Source organism: Benincasa hispida, chromosome 5, assembly GCF_009727055.1.
Source record: "Benincasa hispida cultivar B227 chromosome 5, ASM972705v1, whole genome shotgun sequence".
Taxonomy (NCBI): Eukaryota; Viridiplantae; Streptophyta; class Magnoliopsida; order Cucurbitales; family Cucurbitaceae; genus Benincasa; species Benincasa hispida.
Window position 1 is genome coordinate 27,327,221 of NC_052353.1, and position 22,308 is coordinate 27,349,528.

The following is a 22,308-nucleotide window of genomic DNA, read 5'->3' on the forward strand; positions in this document are numbered from 1 at the left end:
TATATATATATATATATATATATATATATATATATGTTTTTTTGTTGAAATTTAAGGAATCTGAATTATTGGCCTTGTTTTTATTTTTTTTATTTTTTTGTATGAAAATGGAAATATGGGAATGTGATATGAATATGTTACTGTATAGCAATGGGCACGAGTGTTTAGGTGGGTGCGTGTCAGTCTGTCTCCCACTTATTTCCATTGACTAATCTGTTTACGTACATCTTTTTATCTTTCCCTTCACCATACGATTTCTACCAATTTTCTTCCCATAACTTTTATTTATCACAGATATTTACATTTAAGTTTTAAGTTTATTTTTTAAAATTAATATTTTAATATCGTTAATAATGTAGGTTGACACGTAGATCTCGTTACGGTTTTAGGTCCTTGATGAAACTCCTCTTAGATTGACAAATGCGTCTAGACCAATCTGCACCTAAATAACTCACATATGTATGGTGTTGAATTGGACATATTAGTACAACAAATGCTTAGTTCAGCTAAATGTTTAGAATATTGGTTACCGTTTAAGATAGTAGTGAGAAACTATTTATAGAATCTGTGTCTAGCACTTGCTTGGATAATGTGTTATATCGGTGGTGTCGATGTTGATGTCGTTCTCGAGGTTGCAAGTTTTCAGTCTTTTATCTCGACTTAGATGTTTCTCTTTTAGTGGTAGGGATATCAAACTCAATCCTACTAACCCAACACTTGAGGCTTCGACGTTCTACTTAAGAGGTATGGATTTAGATTTACTTGTGTCTTGGGCCGTTGCTTAGAGCAATACTCAACAATGTAAAACACATTTTTAAGTATAAACAAAGTATGTACATTCATATATTTATAAAAATTGATTTCATTAAGGTGTGAAAAGAGCCTTCAGAAAGAAATTCTATGCATATGTTGATTTTGTGTACAAAACTGTCATAATTTTATTGACTTGCAAAGAAAAGTTAGATGTCAAATATAATACTAAACATTGATAAAGGAAATTAGGTACAAACTAATTGTAGCATGAAGGCAAATCATGTGGTGGGTGAAGAATTTGTTGGTCTAAAGCAAATCCATTTTTCACTAAGAACACCATACTCATGCCCCATACTTGGTGACGCTCTATGTGACAATGCATCAACCACATACCTATAAAAATATCATATAAGAGATTCAGTTTTTCCAAACATATATACGATTTGTTTGAAATGACGTTTTAATTATGCTTAAAAAACCGTTACAAAAGTCATTTCAAATAAGAGCTTAATTAAGAATAGATAATCATGGACATGTATGTGAATCAATATAAATTTAGTTATGTAATTCAATAGGCATTATTCTTTTCATTGATAAGTTAGTTGTGTATTTGTTTGTTTTCATTCGATTTACAATCTTTTAATTGATGGTACATACTTTATATTAGCTAACCTATAAATGTTCATGTTATTGTTAATTTGTTTTCAATAATCCCAAACTGCTATTAAACACAAAGATATATTATAGATTGTTAAATTACATATTTGATTTCTATGGTTTAAAAAATTGAAATTATTTAGAGTTTAGTTCATATAGTTTATAATTAGAATTTAGTCTCTATAGACTATGGTAGAGACTATTTATGAAAGATTTAACCGCTATTTATGAGGACTGTAAAGACTATTTGATGAGGTTTTATCAAAACATAACCACTAAATTTTAACTTTTAGAACTATAGGGATCGAATTCTAACTTTATCCTAACCATGGACTAAATTTATAATTTAACCAAAATTATAATATATTTTATCTTTTATACATATTTTCTTAAATTTCAGTTTAGATTAATATTTTCTTAATTTAGTTTTTGGTTTTTAGTTTGTGAAAATTAAGTATATAAACACTCTTCCCACACCTCTACATTTATTAGTTAGTTATATAATTTATATATACCAATGTTTTAAAAACAAAGCCAAGTGTTTTGAAAACTAAAAAAAAAAATTTGAAAACATATTTTTGGTTTTGGAATTTTTTACTCAATAAAGACAAAAACCAGGTAAAAAATGGAGAAGAAATAGACTAAAAACTAAAGGGTTAGGAAGCTATATTAAGTTTTTGAAGAAAACTATAAGGAAACAGCAATTAACCTTAAAATTTGAAAACAAGTGTAAATAGAATGTAAATCAAAGTGAAAGGTTGCATGAGAACTGTAGTTGAAAAACAAACCTGGATTATTTGCCTTGAATCTGATAGCAACCCAGCCATTGTTAGGAACTCCAACCGTCGTCTCCTCCGGTGGATCGACGAGATTATAGTGTTTGGGGTCGGTTTTGGGGTTGAAATTCCCCAATCCCCATCCTACAACGTGAAAGCTATAGCCATGCAAATGAACAGGATGATTATCACTTGCAAGCACATTAGTACCCTGCAAGATCACCTCCACACTAGCATTATACTCCAAAACCATTACCCTAGTCCCAAAAGAAGTAGCCAACGGTAGATTCTCGCCGGTGTAGTTGAATTTTCTCGGCGGATTTTCCGGGAAATCCGTCGTAAACACGCCACTGACATTGTTGTAATAAGCTTCAAGCAAAGAAGCTGATGGTGTCACAAAGCTCACATTGTTGATGCTTGCAGCAAATCTCTTCCCAAATGGCCCAGCACAAGGCTTGTCATTATTAGAGCAATTCATTAGATTAACCGATAAAACGAAGAACAGACGAGTGTCGACGTTTAATGGAACATCTACAGTCGTCAAGCTTCGTAAACGTTTGGTGAAATCCGTTGCTGCTTCGGTTCTATCATAGGGAGGTAAGTGAGGGAAAAAATGGTTGAGCTTGGGAGTTGGTGGTGTTGTTGAGTACTTTAGAATGGCTATGGCTGTGGAGTTATCAAAGCCAGCACCAAAAGCACTTGAGTAGGATCTTGTAGCCATAATATAGATTCCTGGGGATTGATTTGCAGTGATCAATATGTCCATGGATTGACCTGGTGTGATCATTATGTAATCTGTTTTGATTTGTTTAGTGTAGATCCCGTCTTTTCCGACTAATGTCATTTCATGTTTTGCGATACCGAAGAAGAGATCTTCGTCCATAACTGCGTTGACGATTCGGAGAAGATAGGTTTTGCCCTGCTCCATTGTTAACTCAAATGTTTCTGTAACAAATTTGAGGTAACTTTATATTTTCATGAAGGAAACAAAAATGTATATGTTAAGAAGTTGGATGTGTTTTCTTAACTTGGTTTATATATATATACACTCTCATAATAACAGTACGAAAGTGAAAGATTTATATCTCTGACCTTTTAATTAGCTTAGTTGAGCATAGGCTCTTGTTTAAATTGTTTTAAGAATTCAAATATTTTTGAAAATTTGGACAAGTAAATTATTATAAGGCAAACTATCTTTTTAATCTCTAAATTTTGAAAAATAGATGTGTTTGGTTCCTAAGTTTTTAAAACGTATTTTTTTAGTTCCTAACTTAATAATGTATGGACCTTTTAAACTCATTTTTACAAATTTAGGAACTAGAAAAGTATATTTTGAAAACTTGAGGACCAAATGAATCTATTCTAAAAATTTTAGGGACCAAACGCACATATTCTTCAAAATTCGGGAACTAAAAAGGTAATCTTCCTATGATTATATTTATTCATATCTTTTGACAATAATAATAATATGTGAAGTGAGAGATTCGAACTTCTGATCTTTTAATTAATAATTTTTATACTGTCTCAATGAGCATCGGTTGTTCTTTAAATTGCTTTGAGAATTCAAATGTTTATATTTTCATGAAGGAAATACAAATGCATATGTTAAGAAGCTGAATATGTTTTCTTAACGAGGTTTATATATACATTCTGACAATAATAATATGCAAAGTTGGAGGTTCGAAATTCTAATCTTTTAATCGATAGTTTATATATTAAATTAGTTGTGCATAAACAATTTTTTAAAATTATTTTGAGAATTCAAATGATTATATTTTCATGAAAGGAATAAAATAGATATGTTAAGAAGTTGACTATATTTTCTTAACATGGTTTATATATATATTCTGACAATAATAATACGTAACATGAGATATTCCAACTCCCGACCTCTTAATCAATAGTTTATTCACTATCTCAATTGAGCATAGGTTGTTTTTTTGAATTATAGTTAATATTTTATGGAAACGGAATCCCAAATATTAAGAAATTGTTAGAAGAAATCAAGAATGACAAAAACTTAAAAAAAAAAAAAAAAAAGTACATAAGAGCAAATACACCCAAACAATAATAACATATGAAAGTCAAAATTCAAATGAGGTAAGATAATAATAATAATAATTATAATTAAAGAAGGTAAGACTATTATTAGTTTTAAGAAAGAGAAATAATTTCAAATGGTAAAACTGTTGAAAATATTTACAAAATATAGTAAAATTTTAGAACTATCAATGATAGATGTTGGTAAACACTGATAAACTTCTCTAAGTAGTTCTAAAATTTTGCTATACCTTGTAAATATTTTGATTTATTTTTCTATATTAAAAAAAACCCTTTTAAGAAATGGAAGAATTTGTATAGAAAATTTAATTAAAGATTTGAGTACCTTGTTTGGAACATGGATAAAGATATCCTGGTTGGCCATTGATAGTGTAGGCATCTGAAAGTATTGGTTCTCCACCTCTTCTTTTTGCATTCTTTGGTATTTCCATTACATCTTCCTTCCACCACTCACCTAAAATAAATTAAAATTCTCTCTCATTTTCAATTTTCTTTAAATAATATACTAACATTTTCCAAAATATATATTTTCAGGACTTGAACTTCACTAATAGTTTTTTTTTTAGGCGTTTGGGACACGGAATTGGTTATTATAGTCCTAGTTATTATAGTTTGAGTATAATAGTTTGTGTTTAAGGTATAAATTATTTTAATTTAGGTTATAATAGTATGTCGGAAGTATGTAAACTATTTTAATTCGAGAAGTAAATAGTAAATACTATGGCAAAATATACGTTCTTTAAAATGTCTATCTCTTGTTATCAAAATTATAACTAAGCCGATGAAAAAGAATTATTAAGGAAAGAACAAGATGATTATTAAACACACACACCTTGTTTCTAAGAAAGGATAGTTCTAATTCTATCTTTTAATTTTTTTTTAAAAAAAAATATAAATTTCAAGTCTTATTTCTTTACATTACATTGTTCTTCTTCAAATTTTCACAAATTCATTAAATATTAAAAATAAAATTTTATTATCAACCAATTTCAACGTTTACAGTAGTGAGTGACTAAGAACTGAAAACATACATTTAGCTTAATTGTTTTAAATTTTTCATTAAAAAAACCTAAACTTTAATGTTAAAAATAGCTAAACCTCACCAAACAAAAAAGGGTAAGAAACTATAATTTTTACAGAAACATAAAAGTAAGCTCCATGGATATCCTTTTTAAAACAAAATAATAATAATAATAATAATAATAAATCATGTTTTGGTTCCGAAACCTTTGTTGATTTAGTCTCCAAACTTTCAAATTTATTGTCCTTAATTTTATATTATTTTTCATGCATTGATGAAACAGTTTTATATATATGATACTAAAATGAATACAATTTCAAGCCACATAGGTTAAAACCAAATACGAAGCTAATTGAAAATTATATATCCATATATAAGCTTTTTCTAAAAAAAGAATAATATTATTTATACATGTATCGGGTCCACGATTTCTTAAACTTATTTTTGTCACTATTTTTCACCCGACCTTATTTTTATCATTATTTATTAAAATAATATAATTATTTTAATTATTTTCATATATAATAAAAACAAGGTTTAAATCTTATTTTAGTCTCTGAATTTAACTTTTAAAAAAAGGTTTATTTTAGTCCAATGCTATTAAAATTATGTTAATTCTCCAACAGAAATGTGAGACAACTTGTATTTTTTGATGACTATATTCTACATGCATTGAATAAGATGAGAATGAAGTAAAATCTCAACAACCAACACGCCAAAATATTGAAGGACCAATGAACAAAAAATGTCTTTTAAATTTTCCTGCTTTTCCATCTTATTCAAAATTGAAACTCTAGATTTTTTTAGCATAGCTAACTTATTTGATTAGTCATCAAAAAACACAAACTACCTCGACAATTTGTAAAATAGTTCACAAAATCTTAATATAATAAGAACCAAAATAAATACTTTTTAAAAGTTCAAGGACTAAAATGAATTATTTTCAAAGTACAGTGACCAAAGTAAAACAATATTAAAAATTCAGGGATTAAAACTGATATTTTTAAAAGTTTAAGGACCAAAATAGAATATTGTTCAGAAAAATGTGCAAAATAAAATTTTGAAAATGAAGAAACTTGAACGAAAGTGCACAAATGTAGAAATAGAGTTACCAATAACAATTGGGATTTGTGCATAGGGTTGAGGAAAGGGGTAAGAGGTTGATGGGCCTGGATGAACAATGAGAGGCCCATGGGCTGTGGCCCGAGCCCAACCACTGTGAGCATGCCACCACATGGTTCCTTCTTCTTTGGTGAGTTGAATTTCATAACTGAAGCTTTTGCCTGCTTGAATTGGGCATTGTGTTATGTACTCAGGACCATCATACCATGGATTTCTAATTTGTCTGACACCATGCCTGCATTATTTATCCCGAAATTTGAAGTTAATATCTGTTTGGTCTCTCAAATTTCAAAATAGATACTTTAGTCACTAGAATTTGGAAACTATTTTTAAACGATCCTTAAGTTGACGTTGGTTGACCAACGAAAAAAATGACATGACATGTTCAATTGAGTTGTAATTTTTATTAATTTAAAACTTTAGGGATGAAGAAGGCATTTTCCTAATGCATGTCGAAGCCAACAATGACCTCGATTTCAAATAGCTTTCCTAAAATGTTAAGAGGAAAGAAATATTAGACTTTACATTAATTCTAAAATAAACACATGATTCAAATAAAATGTTATATCTATAATATCTAATAGAAAAAGGACTACCCATTATTACAAATTTATGAAATTTTTACTTAAAATGTTGTATTCCAAATTAGGTCAGAAGTTTAAGTTATATAATATGAAGATTATTTTGTGAAATACTATTCCTGTCCTTTGTTTAATTATAATTAATGTAATTTCAAATACTTAATTTTAGTTTCTATATTTTCTACGAATCTTAAATTTAGTCTTAATTTTTATCAAAATTGGTGCAGTAAAAATAATAATTTTTATACAACAAAAAATAATAAAAGTTTTTGAAAAATTAACGTTAAAATTAATAATAATAACTAAATGTAAGATTTATCAAAAGTATAAAGACGAAAATGTATTTTAACCTATATTATTTGTCTCTTTTTTTGTGTTAATTAATCATGAAGACAGAGGTTCAAGGTCAAACCATCGACCTTTTGAATGGTAATTAGTGTCTTATTGATGAATTAATTAATATCGTATAAGAAGAAAGAAAGGGAAAAGAAGTCAAACCAATGGAAAGTGATATTATATTTTGTGTTGTTAATCACATAAACAGTGATTTTATCTCCTCTATGAGCTTCCAATGTTGGCCCTGGAAACTGTCCATTGACTGTCAAAATGTTCTTGGAGCTGCAAAGCTTGGTGAATGGTGATAACTTCACCTATTGCATAGTAAAATTCCCAATCCAAAATAATATTACAAATAAAGAATTGATAATTAAGGAGTGAGACAAAAGATGATATTGGTCATCCAAGTGTGGAGATTTAAAATAAAAATGATAATAGAGTGAGTTAGTAATCCGGAAATTTGTAGTTCAAATTTTCCTACCTCCAATTGTACTAAAGAAAAGAAAAAACGCCGAGATTCACATCTTCACCTTACATTTATTTATAACGTAATACTATTCGGAAACACAACATTTAGAAGAACATACCTCAAAATTATAATGATGAGTTTCTGCTGCTGCAAAGGGACCAAAGAGGAGGAAGCAGAAAGGTAATAGCCATGAGAGCTTTGTGATGAAGCCAATGGAACAACCTCTCAAGCCCATCTTTTTCAATACTAAATTGAAGGAATTATATGATGATGGTAATATAGGGGCAGTCCCAAAGAGTTGGAATAAGTTTTTTTTCCTTTTTTTTTAAATAATTATTTTGCTTTATTACTCTTCCTTTTATATCTCTCATAACTATTTTTAATATCCAATCATTTTATTATAAATTGGCTTTAAATGGTATGTTATTATGGTCAAAGTAAATTAGGGTTCGTGGCCCAATTAGTAATTTTCTTTTCAGTATTTTCCTTATTAGATTTTTCTTTCTTGTATTCTTTAGTTGTAAGGTATTATGATTAAATTAATTATTTATTATAATATACAAAGAAAAATATCATATTATAATATAATAAATGGTCTTTAGGGGAGTCTCTTTGTAGGATATTTGTGCTTGCTAAAAAAACATTATATTTGTAAGGACCCAGCTTTTTAAAAATAGACCTTGGGCATTACTATGCAGGTATGGTTAGAAAACATAAAATTTGACTAAAATTGAAGTTAATGACAACATAAATTCACAAAGGTTTTAATAAACGAAATAATAATTTGGTTTGTTTAGGATCTCTTAAACGATAATTTAAAACAAAATAGAGATTTCAAAATGAGACGTTTGACACATTTCAAGACCAGCCCTTTTTACTCTTAAATAGTTCAACAAACAAAAGTCACAATGTGGAAGTCATAGTTTGTAGAAATATAAGTTATTGTATCTTTTTCTTTAGAATAATTAGGAAAATTTAGGGGAAAAAATGTGTTAAGTTGATATGAAATTCATAGCAAATAATTCTACTCTGTGATTCATGTGTTTACAAAATCTTAACTTTGAAAATTATAAAATTGGTCATAGTTATAGGATTTGAAGAAAAATAAAGAAAAATGACCAAAGAAGAAAAAGTTGCAGCCTTGAATGCATAGAAGAGATTAGCTCAATGCTCAACTTTGCAACACAAAAAACTACGCGATGAGACGAAACATGAAGAGATAAAATGACAAACATGTAGGTGGTGGACGTCATATCAAGATGCAAGTTGGTAGCTGATTTGAGACATCTGAAGTCAATGAATCTGTGACGGGGTACATCATGGCATGAAATTAAATGAAAAGTGTCAGTGCATCATTATAGAGAGGCAAAGAACCTTCTTTTTTATACCTATAAATAGCCCATTAAAGATTTGTTTAAGTATCAAATCGACTTTACTAAAAAATTGGTCGAAGTTCTATCCATTCTTCACCTGAAACCCGCCATTGTCACTACTCTTTCAAGCTTTTCTTTGGAGAATTCTGTGTGAGAGATCAGTTTTCTTCTCTGAAAAAGGAGAAGGGAGACCACCACCACCGTGCAACCACTTTGAAGTAGCACCATTAGAGCCAAAGAAAACAAGAAATTGTGACCTACAACTTGACATCTTTTATTTCTTGTTTTTCATTACATTTTCTTGGCAGTTTCATTCTTGAATTAAGTTGCAGAGATTGAAAAACTCTTTAACCTTTATATGAATACAATGTCTTCCATATTCTATCCATCCATATTTCCTTTTGTAAGCATGTGCGACTAAATTATTAATGGGTTAAGGAAGATAAGCTAACATTTTTACTAAGTTGTGCATAAGTAGGAGCATCTTCTTTAATGCATACATAGTGAGTTGCTGAGATCAAAGCGAGAGATTGGTCTAAGTAAAAAAAAAAAAAAAAATCAACTGCTTGAGAGAGTATGTAATTGTGGAACTTGTTAAAAAAGGATAGAAGTGGCTTTAGAGATAAAGTTAACATCTTGCAATCAAAACGACTCTCCAACGAACAATAGATGCCACTAGAAGCGAGACCTCATTATTCTCTAGGAACTAAGGAGAGAAGAGTGGTCTCTCACACCTTGGTTGAGGAAGAAGAATAGAGAATATGGAAAAGAGAAATTTGAGAGGAGAATAATTTCGGAGACTAGGATTTCATTTCACCAAATGAATTCCCTGCCCTAATTTGGGCAAAATAATGATGAATTTATATGGAGACTTTCTCTATAGCTTTCCAAAATTACCCTTAGGGCTAATTTACCTAAATAACAATTATTTAATTAATTAAATAATCATATTAAATCCAATTTATTATATGTTTAATTAATAAACATCATATGTTTATTTTCCTCCACCTTTCAAAATTAATTAATTAATTCTTTTTGAATCAAATTTATAAGAGTTTAATACTTGAATCCTATTCAAATATTTCTCTCTTAATTATAGATTAGATCTATTATTAACCATATCATATTAATCTCATTGATATGTTATTCCATCAATTGATTTGAACAATTCAAATCATTCCTCTTTTCCTACAGATTAGAAGCTCTATGAGATTAATTAATTAAACTCTTTAATTAAATTAATCAATATTCATTAACTACTGAAAACTTCACGAAAGCTTGATAGTTGACCGATAGTTGCACTGTTCGCACTGTAGTTATATTTCTGTGTCCACAGATATAACCAGTCAACAGTGAGTCAACCCTTCACAGATCGCTAATGACAACAGTTGGGTCAAATTACCGTTTTACCCTTATAGTTACATCTAACTCCTTCAGTACCACTGATCCCTCTAATGAACAAACAGTTTATAGTCCAACTAAAAATTAACACCTCTTGGACCAGTGAGAGGTTGAGGTCTCAATGTTCAAGACCCAGAATCAGCTATTAAGGGAGCAATTTTTCTACTTCCTCTAAAGACGGGAATGAGTGAATTCCATCTTTTGTAGTTGTGTTCCCAACTACCCACTTGAACAAATCCCCAAAATGGTAGACTTGTTGAGTCGACTAACCTGGCCACTCTCACCCATACAAATCAAAGGATTGCTCTCATAGACAGGAGTTCACAACTCATTTAGGATTAAGGTCAAGTCACCTATGTCATCGTAGTGAAATGTAAGTCTCTTCTATCAACAGTGTTATATAGAGAGTCTATTCATTTCGTGGTCCGGTCTTATACAAACTCTTTATATAGAATACCTCTGCTCGCATGTCTCTACATAAATGATCAAGATCAGATCATTTCGAGCACTTTCCAACAACTATAACATCTACAAAATGGGTCATATTCGTAATGTCACCAGGATAAGGTACTCAATTTTATCCATATACTAATGACCATTTAAGTTATCACTTAAATATGATCCACATGTATGTCTCCACATACATGTTTAAGTTTTATCAAATAACCTTGGATCTTAGTTTATTGGATTGAATTAATGCAATCTAAACGTCAATAAAATACCTCTTATTTTATTAGATATATAATTTGTCTTTACAAACCACAAGATATATGAGATGTAGGACATAAACTCCAACATGTCTAGCCTAGTGCAAAGGAGAGCATACATTAAGCTGCCCAACTGAGACATAGGGAATACGTCTCATATCCTTATCTTCTTGAGGTGTCTTAGGACACTGTTTCTTAGACAACTGAACCTCATACTTGAAAGGTAATAACTCCTTCTTAGAGTTTTGCATCGAATATCGAATCAACATCTTATCGATATAAGTTGCTTGAGACAGAGCCAGTATTCTGTTCTTGTGCTCCCTAATAATTTGGTTCTCAAATACATTCTGCACCTCTCCCAAATATTTCATTTGGAATTTAGTTGCCAGCCATTTCTTGGTATCAATAAGGTACCTACATCATTCCCAATGATAGGATATCCTCCACATAAAATAATAAGAAAGCTACTTTATCATTGATGATTTTATCCTCCACATAAAATAATAAGAAAGCTACTTTACCGTTGATGATTTTCTTGAAGACACAATGTTCATCGACGTTTTGATTGTTGGGATTGGTGTCCTAATTCTCTCGGTGATCTCGTAGTTTGTAAGCATCTATACACATTATTATTAATAAAATAAATGTTATTTTATAAGAATTTACTCAAATCCAATAAATTAAGATCTGTGGTTATTTCATGTAACTTAAGCATGTATATGAGACATACAAGTGGATCATGCCTTAAGTAATAACCTAAATGGTCTGTAGTAGATGAATAAAGGAGGGATACCTTATCCTATTGACACTACGAATACGGCCCACTTTGTAGATGTTTATAGGTGTTTTAAAGTACTACAGTCTGATCCTGACCATTCATGTGGAGACATGCGAGCGGAGGTATACTATACAAAGAGTTTGTATAAGACCAGGCCACGAGATGATTAGTCTCTTTATATTACGCCGTTGATAATTTAGACTTACATTTCACTAGGATGACCATAGGTGATGACCTTAATCCTGAGTGAGTTGGAAACTCCTGCTCATGAGGGTGGTCCTTTGATTGTATAGGTGAGAATGGCCAGATTTCCAACTCAACAAGTCTACCTTTTTGGGGATTCGTCTAATTGAGGAGCTAGGAACTCAGCTACACAAAATGGAATTCACTCCTTCCCCAAAGCAGGGTAAGTAGATAGATTTCTCCCTTAAGAGCTAATTTCGGGTCTTGAACATAGTGGCCACACCTTCTCTTGGGAAGTGAGGACTCAGTCATAGTAGGACTATGACTTATGGTTCATTAGAGAAATCAGTGGTACTTAAGGAGTTAGATGTAACTATAGGGGCAAAACGGTAAATTGGTCCAACTGTACTTACGAGCGATTTGTGAAGGGTCATCGCACTATTGACTGGTTATATCCAATGGACACAGAAATATATCTATAGTGCGAAGAGTACAGCTGTCGATCTTTAATGGAGTGACCAACAGTTAACAGATGGTGGATCTCTTGACTAAAGAGTTTAGTCAGTTATTCACGTACCGTTGGAGCTTCAAGCTACAGGTCCATGAGGTTCCCTTGGTAGCTCAATGGGTTCAAGTTGAGAATCATATTTTGGGTTAGTTTGAAGTGTTCAAATTAACAAGAGGAAATTAAATTATAAGTTATATAATTGAAATGATGTATCAGATACATAAATTGGAGGAAATAATATAATATGATTTATATTAAATACCATAAAAATAAAAAAAGGACTATGATTTATATGTTTCATATGATGAAATATTAAAACTATAGGTTATAAATATAATATGATTAGTTGGTTATTATATTTATTTTTAACATATTAATTATGTGATAATTACTTATTCTTTTTCTCTAATAACCGAATTGAGTGGGAGGTTATTGGAAGTTATGGTAATTGTGAGATAAAAATGAAAATGGTTTTCCAAAATTAAGTGGTTGATTCACTTGGATTAATCTCACAAAAGGCTATCAAGTAAAAAGGTTTTACTAAGCGATAACACTGAGAGCATATACGACCGAGCTATGAGTTTACTATATGATAGTTACTCACTTAATCATGCTACACGACCGAGTAACAAAGTCTATATGATAGGCTTCATCTTCTAAACGATCGAGTACATCGTCTATACGATAGATAGTATTCATCTCCCACTTACTCGATCGTCTACCTCCTGCTTTTCTTAATTCAAGATCATACAAAGCCCACAACTTCTGGATTCTCACAGCTAGAATACTAAAGTAACTATTGTGGTGGTGTTCTAATTCTATTCGAGGATCGAGTTGGATTCGATTGGGTTTAAGGTGCATCAAGTCGTTCGTGCTGTTGGCTATTCCGTTCGTTGAGATCGTGTTCTGATCGTTGCGTTCGAGATCGTGTTGATTAAACGATTTTCTAAACGATCGAAGGATACTTGAAGAAGAGTTCTTCAAAGGTTCGCATATTCTATCCCTTGTATCTTCATATCTTGTAACATGCTGTAATTTATAATTATGCATAATATGTTTTTTTCCAATTAGATTGTCATTGTTTGTGTTAATTCTCAATGGGATTTGGAACGTTCCACTTCCGCTGCTCACAGGATATCTATGTTTAGGTTTCCTTCAATTGGTATTAGAGCCAGGTTGTTCTGATATTCCAAATATCATTGTTGTATTGAACTTCTTTTACAGGCATGGTGGGTAATAAGTTTTCTACAATGCGTTTAACTGTTAAATGTGTTTGTGGATGTATTGATGGATGTTTACGGGATGATTGCCTCTGTTTAAAGCTTTCTTTAAGTTTACAAAGTGTTAATTTGTAAGGGCCCCTGCATTTTTGGGCATAATTAACAAACAATCGAGTCTGTATTCAAAGTGTTTGAAGTGTCTTGAGTCATTCGTAATGAAGTTTCGAAGCATGGAGATGTTGTTATCATCGAAAAAGAAGACCAAATTTTGGTCGCATTGTGTAGCCTAGGCTAAACGATCGTTCAAATTTTCCTCCAAAATAATGTATCTCATACATTTAGTCAATTATATCATATATAATTAACTAGTCAAATTATATCATATACAATCGAACTTCCTCTTGTCAATTGGAACATTTCAAATTAACCCAAATACTGACTAAAACTCTTTAGCCACGAGATCCACCATCTGTTAACTATCAAGCATTCCACTAAAGACCAAAAGTTGAACTCTTTTTACCACATATATATTTCTGTATCCATCGGATATAACCAATTATGAGTATGATGACCCTTCACAGATGCTCGTAAGTAATGTTGGGCCAAATTATCATTTTGCCCTTATAGTTACATCTCACTCCTTAAGTACCACTAATTCCTCTAATGAACAATACAACATAGTCCAACTATATGTGAACACCTCTCGGGCCAAGAGAAGGTGTGTGGCGCCACATCGTTCAAGCCCTAGAATCAGCCCTCAAAGGGAGTTATCTATGTACCTACCCCTGCCTCGGGGAAGGAGTGAATTTCATCTTGTGTAGCTGAGTTCCCAGCTCCAAATCAGATGAATCCCCAAAGTGGTAGGTTTGAATCGACAACCTGGCACTTGCACCCATACAAATCAAAGGACCGCCCTCAATGGCAGGAGTTTCCAACTCACTCATGATTGAGGTCATGTTACCTATGGTCATCCTAGTGAAGTGAAGTCTCTATCATGAATGGTGTTATATAACGAGACGTTAACACTTCATAGTCAGGTCTTATACAAACTCTTTGTATAGGATGCCCCTGCCCACATGTCTCTAACACAAATGATTAGGATCATACCATCTGTGATAAGTCACAATATTTGTGACCATTCTACAAAGCGGGCCACATCCGTAGTGTTACCAGGATAAGTTTCCCTCCTATATCCATATACTACATACCATTTTGGTTATCACTCAAGACATGATCCACTTGTATGTCACCACATACATGCTTAAGTTACATACAGATAACCAGGGATTTTATGTTTAATGTGTTTATAGTAAAGCAAATAAAAAATGCAACTGAGCAAAAACAAATGTGAAGTAAAATATCATATATTATACAACAAAAGCGTTTTTACAAACTGTTTACAAACTACAGGACACGAGACTTTAGGGTAACAAAATGGATGAGTACAGAGCATCATGTACATCAAACTGCCAACGGTAGACGCATATGGGACCCATCTCATCTCCTCAACCTCTTGAGGCGTCTTAGGACACATGTCCTTAGACAAAGTGACCCATGCCTGAACGGTAGTAGGCCCCTCTTAGAGTCCTGCATCGAGTACTTGAGTAGCATCTTGTCAATGTACAATGCTTGAGACAGTGCTAGCACTTTGTTCTTACGATCCCGAAAGATCTGTATACCAAGAACAAACTGAGCCTTTCCCAAATCTTTCATTTGGAATTGGGTCGCTAGCTAGTTCTTAACTGCAGTTAGTAGACCTACATCATTCCCAATGAGTAGTATATCGTCTACGTACAACACTAAGAAGACTACTGAAGTGTTGATGATCTTCTTGTAGACACAAGGTTCTTCAACGTTTTGGTCAAAGCCATACAACTTGATCACAGTATCAAACCGTATATTCCAAGATCGAAACACCTGTTTCAGCCAATAAATGGACCGATTCAGTTTGCAACCTTTTGCTCTTGACCTTGGGCTATGAATCCTTTGGGTTGTTGATAACGGGCAGAAATGCACGTTATCATGGAACTAACTTCTTAAACAATGTTGGATTGCATTGATGAAATATGTTAAATTGCGTCCATTAAGCATAAATTCTATAATATTGTGGTCGCATGCGTCCAACGCATTAGAATAGTTGATCTTTACATTTTTGTGCAGAAAATGCGTTAACGCAATGCAAAAATTGCGATCATAGGAATACATTGGTCGAGCGCAACTTCACCGCAAGACTTTGCGTTGATCGTGCTCGCAAACATTCGCTTAAGAAGAATCACCGCAAATTGGTCAGTGCAACACAGTGGATGCATCCGGGTGAAAGGACAATTAAGATTGATGAGACAGAAAGCTAACGGCGTCGGATCCAAATTAAGTTGACAGTCGATAATGGTCATAAAGTACATCCAGCTTTATTGGTGACAATTATCCGGCGTATCAGTCAGGAATTAAAGCTGTCTCATCTGTACAACTGGGAGAGAGAAGCCGCCTTTCACCTTTGATGCCCTATAAATACCAAGTGCATTCTTTAGAGAAAGGGTTAAGTAGGCGATTACTTCATCACGTTACAAGTTCACTAGTGCTTCTGTTCATAGTTTTCTTTTCCATTTTACGGTGGAGCAAGAGAAGAATGGTGGTGCCGGAGATCGCCCAGGGAAACTCGAGAGAGAACCTTGGGGCGTAAGAGCAGAGAGCGGGCCGATTCTCGCGAGAGCGAGAATATCTTTAGAGCACGAGTAGAATAGTGTAAGCGCCTGGCAGCAAGAAATTGCTACCAGGCTCTTTACTATACTTGCATTGTTATCTTGTATTTCATCTCATATCTATTCAATGGAAGTTCTACTTCTACATCTGTTCATCTCTTAATACGCATGAGTAGTTAAACAAGTTGAATGGGTTGAGAAGAACTAAGCTAACATGACCTAGGAAGTTCATTGCGTGTATTTGTCTTGTTTTATGCTGTGCAAAAATATCCTTTAAGAATTACTTGAGAGAGAATCTAAAGAAATAACCTAATGACTTGAGAGAGCTAGGTTAGAATCTGAACTCGAAAGAGCAAGATTAGGTTTTCATAAACAAGAGATAGGGACTTAGAGATAAGCTCTGTTTGTCAACTTGCATCGCATGCATCCTAGGAATGGGAGTGATATTATGTGGACGCATATTTGTGTGAATGTCATGTTGTCATCGCATAAATAGAGATAGAGGTTTATGTGTAAACCCTGTAGACTTATTGCATATTTATCGCATACGTTCTAGCCTTAGAAGTTGTAGCATTCACGCCGAGAGGTGGTTTACTATTATATGCATGTTGCATGATCGCAAGGCATGGATGCATTCTAGGGAGTGTTAGTTGATACTTTTCTCAACCCGTTCACCACATATTCATCGTATTTCCCGTTTACCAACTTTTTTCAAACTCGGCTGCATTCGTTATTTATTTTCATCAATGCAAACACAAACCCAACGATTTGTTCATTTAACTAGTTACCACAAGTTTTCATAAAAATCACCAACGCAACTATTTTCACAAGTCCCTATGTTCGACCCTGGATTTATCAGGAAACTCAGAGGAATTTACACTTGAATTCCGCTGGGGAAACTTGAGTGCATCAATGCAACCCAACAATGCATATCATCCATATTTTCATTCATAAAAATAACGCATTAAGTTTTTGGCACCATTGTCGAGGGCTTCGACAAAATAGTTGTTAACGATAATTTTTGTGATTTTTTTGCAGAACTCTCGATCTCTGGCGAACTACGACTCGAAGATTGAGAGAACATTTTGAAGGAGACTACGAGACCGCCAACAGCAATCAAAATCCAATAAGGAAGAGATGGCGGAGCAGCTTGGAGGAGGAGCACCAAATGAAAATAATGTCATGGTGAATCCGATTCTGCTGGCAAACGATCACAATAGGCCCATTAGGGACTATCATCGCCAAACCTCTATGATTTCTCTAGGAATCATAAGGCCTGTCCTTGATGCAAGTAGATTCAAGATGAAACCAGTGATGCTGCATATGATCCAGACTGCATGTCAATTCAAAGGAAGGCATGGCGAGGATCCGCAAGACCACCTCCGAAGTTTTATTGAAATCTGCAATACTTTTGTGTTCTTGAACATCTCTGTTGAAGAAGTTCAACTAACGTTGTTCCCATTTTCTCTCTGTGATCAGGCCAGGAAATAGGCTTATTCACTCGAACTAGGAGAGATTACTTCTTAGGAGCAGGTAGTGGAGAAATTCATGAAAAAGTATTTTCCACCTACCGAGAACGCAAGACGAAGAAAGCTTATTATAAATTTTGAATAAGATATGGATGAATCGCTTAGCGATGCCTGGACGAGGTTTAAAAGGTTGATCCGAGATTATTCGTATAATGGGCTACCAGACTGTCTTCAAATGGAAATTTTCTATTACGGTTTGAATTCCGCTTCGCAGACCGCTGCTAATGCGGCAGCCGCTGGTGATCTGCTTGACAAAACTTACGAGGAGGCAAAGAATATTCTGGACCGCATCTCCAAGAACCATGAAGACTGAAGGGAGAGTGACCAGAGATTAAGACTCAAATATTCTGACGCAAATAACGGTGTCGTTATTTCGTTACAAAACCAAATGACCGCAATGATGAATTTGATTTAAGGAATGGCGATCAGCAACCCAACACCGCAAGGTGGGAAAATCAACGCAATCAGTCAAAACACCGCAAAGTGTATGACTTGCGGTGATGGGCATGCGATGGAAGATTGACTGCAAAATCCACAATCTGTATATTTTGTAAAGAATAATCCCTTTTCAAACACTTACAACCCCAGGTGGAGAAACCACCCCAATTTTGCTTGGAAGAATCACCAACAAAATTTTCAATCTGTGGCGCAAAAAGAAGGACCACCAGGATTCTTCCAACGCAACAAAGGTTAGTAGAGCAACCAAGCAAGCAGCTCGCAACAACCGATGCAATATTCTTTTCTAGAGAGCCTATTGAAGCATTATATAGAAAAAAAAACGAGACAGTGCTTCAAAGTTAGGCTATGTCCATCCGCAACCTTGAATTGCAAATGGGCCAGATTGCGAATGAGCTGAAGAGTCGACCGCAAGGGGCGTTGCCAAGTTCAACTGAGCTTCCACGCAACCTAGGGGGATCAAGTAAGGAGCAATATCAGGTTGTGACATTGCGCAGTGGAAAGACTATGGAGGGAGAAAAGAAGGATCAGTGTATAACAACTTCCATCGTAACTAAGCCCGAGATTGCGATAACGCAAGAAGAAGAAAGAGAGAATGAAGCAGTGGAACCTGAGGTTGCGTCGACCTCAAAGTCAAATGAAACAGGAACCGTGAAAGTCCAGTTACCACCTTTCCCTCAGAGGTTAAGAAAGAAGAAAAACGAAGAGGTATAGTACCAACTCTTCTTATCTATGTTAAAGCAATTACATGTTAACATTCCTTTCAGTGAAGCGATTGAGGAAATGCCTGCCTATGCCAAGTTTCTGAAGAACATGGTAACTAAGAAAAGAGGCGCTGAAAAATTTGCCACGGTGGCATTAACGCAAAGTTCCAAATCTATTATCCCACCGAAGATAAGCGACCCTGGGAGCTTCACTATTCCTTGCTCCATAGGAGGACTCTATATTGGGCAACCCTGTGTGACTTGGGAGCTAGCATAAATTTGATGTCGCTGTCAATCTTTTGACAATTAAATGTAGGGCAACTTGTGCCCACCTCCATGACTCTCCAATTGGCAGATAGATCTCTGGTTCATCTAGAAGGTAAGGTAAAGATGTGTTGATCACGATTGATAAATTTATTTTGCCAGCTGACTTCATCATCCTAGACTATGAGGCCGACAAAGATGTGCCCATCATTTTTGGGCGACCTTTCCTATCAACGAGCGTGCTCAAATTGATGTGCACAAGGGATAAATCACTTTGAGCATAAATGGACAGAAGCTTAAGTTTAATATAATTCGTGCCATGAAATTTCCTGATGAGGAAGACCTGCAAGATTATGATGATGACCTGAATTTGATTGAAGAAGAAAAGTCTGATGAAGAGTGTGAAGAAGAGGATGCCAATGCATCTGTAGCTGCCGCCAATGCGATCGTAGCAAAAAAAAAAAACAAAGAAGAAGGATTGATCACAACGCATGAAGAAAAGCCAAAAGAAGAAAGAAAAATAACGCAATCTCGTGGAACCACCAACCCTTGAACCAAAAACCCTACCAACACATTTGAAGTACGCATTTCTGGGGCAGGATGAGAAGCTGCCAGTGATTATTTCCTCTACGCTCAACGCAAATCAAGAGAATGCGTTGATGGGCATTCTCAAAAAACATGTGCGAGCAATTGGCTGGACGCTCGCTGATATCAGAGGAATTAGCCCCGCGTACTGTATGCACCACATTTGTCTTGAGGACTACCACAAAGCAACTATTGAAAATCAATGCATACTTAACCCTACAATTAAGGAGGTCGTCAAAAAGGAGATTATCAAGTGGCTGGATGCGGGCATTATCTATCCCATTGCAGATAGCATGTAGGTTAGTCCCGTGCAATGTATGCCGAAGAAGGGAGGAATGACGGTAGTCTTCAATGAGAACAATGGATTAATACCGCAAAGAACCATCACTGGATGGCACATCTTCATGGACTACCGCAAATTGAATGCGGCCACAAAGAAAGATCACTTCCCTCTACCATTCATTGATCAAATGCTAGACAGATTAGCAGGGTATGACTTTTATTGCTTTTTGGATGGATATGTCGGGTACAATCAAATCATATAGCTTCTGAAGACCAAGACAAGACCACATTCACCTACCCATATGGGACATTCGCTTTTCGCCGCATGCCGTTTGGCCTCTGCAATGTGCCAAGCACGTTCCAAAGGTGCATGATGGCGATCTTTTCAGATTATCTCGAGGACTCAGTGGAAATATTTATGGATGACTTCTCCATTTATGGGAACACTTATGAAGTCTGCTTGGCCAATTTGGAGAAAATTCTGAAAAAGATGTGAAGAGACAAACCTGGTGCTCAACTAGAAAAAATGTCACTTTATGGTGAAAGAGGGTATAGTGTTGGGACACAAAGTCTCCCGAGAAGGGTTGGAGGTGGACAAAGCAAAGATCGACGCAATTGAAAAGCTTCCACCTCCAACTAGCGTGAAGGTTATGCGAAGCTTCTTGGGACATGTTAAATTCTATAAATGATTCGTTAAAGACTTTTTAAGATTGCACGACCACTGAGTGCGTTGTTAGAGGCAGACAAGAAGTTTGAATTTGAAAACAATTGCCTCAACGCATTCCGAGTTTTAAAAGATGCGTTGATTACCGCGCCCGTCTTGTTTGCGCTGGATTGGACACTGCCATTCGAGATCATGTACGACGCATTCGGGTACGCGATGGGAGCTGCATTAGCGCAAAAGAAGAAAATCATTTTGCACCCCATCGCATATGCGAGTAGAACTCTGAACCCTACTCAAGTCAATTATACCACCACTGAAAAAGAACTCCTAGCTGTGATTTTTGCGTAGGAAAAATTTCGGGCATATCTATTGGGAACCAAGTTACTCATTCACACTCATCACTCGGCAGTCAAATATTTGATGACAAAGAAGAACGCGAAGCTGAGGTTGATCAGATGGGTTCTCCTTCTTCAAGAATTTGATATCGAAATAATTGATCGGAAGAGGACAGAGAATCAAGTCGCGGATCACTTGTCCAGACTGGAAAATCTCGAGGTTGACCGCAATGAATCTGAAGTGAGTGTCGCGTTTCCGAACGAGCAGTTTTTCCACATAGAAGAATTGCCCTAGTATGCGGACATCGTTAATTATTTGGTTTATGAACAATTTCCTGAAGATTACACATAACATCAACAGAAAAAGCTCAAGCATGAATGCAAGCATTATTATTGGGATGAGCCGAATCTATATAAAAGAGGTGTCGACCAAATCATTCGATTATGCATACCAAACGCTGCTCAACAACGCATATTGTCATAGTGCCACAATTCGTCATATGGAGGGCACTTTGGAGGACAATGTACTACAGCTAAAGTTTTGCAGTGGATTCTTTTGGCCTTCATTATTTAAGGATGCTGCTAACTATGCAATGAAATGTGATCGGTGTCAATGCACCAGTAGCATTTCATGGAAGAACGCAATGCCAATGAACACTATCTTGGAACTGGAATTATTTGACATCTGGGGGATTGATTTCATGGGACCATTACCTCCTTCGCATGGCAAGCATTATCTTATTGGCTATCGATTAGGTTTCCAAGTGGGTAGAGGCAATTGAATGCGCTGCAAGTGATATGGCGGTAGTCTTCCAGTTCCTCAAGAAAAATATTTGCACTCGTT

At 34.5% G+C, this 22,308-nt stretch overlaps 1 protein-coding gene across 1 annotated transcript; it reads right to left on the minus strand.

Annotated features, from left to right (window-relative positions):
• Positions 1-1,009: 1,009 nt before the first annotated feature.
• On the minus strand, positions 1,010-8,011 carry LOC120077272 (laccase-14). The gene is made up of 6 exons (XM_039031166.1): positions 7,895-8,011; positions 7,470-7,621; positions 6,381-6,625; positions 4,573-4,701; positions 2,199-3,131; positions 1,010-1,146 (listed from the first exon to the last, which is right to left on the minus strand). The coding sequence occupies exons 1-6, from the start codon at positions 8,009-8,011 to the stop codon at positions 1,010-1,012; spliced, it is 1,713 nt and encodes a 570-aa protein (XP_038887094.1).
• Positions 8,012-22,308: the final 14,297 nt, after the last annotated feature.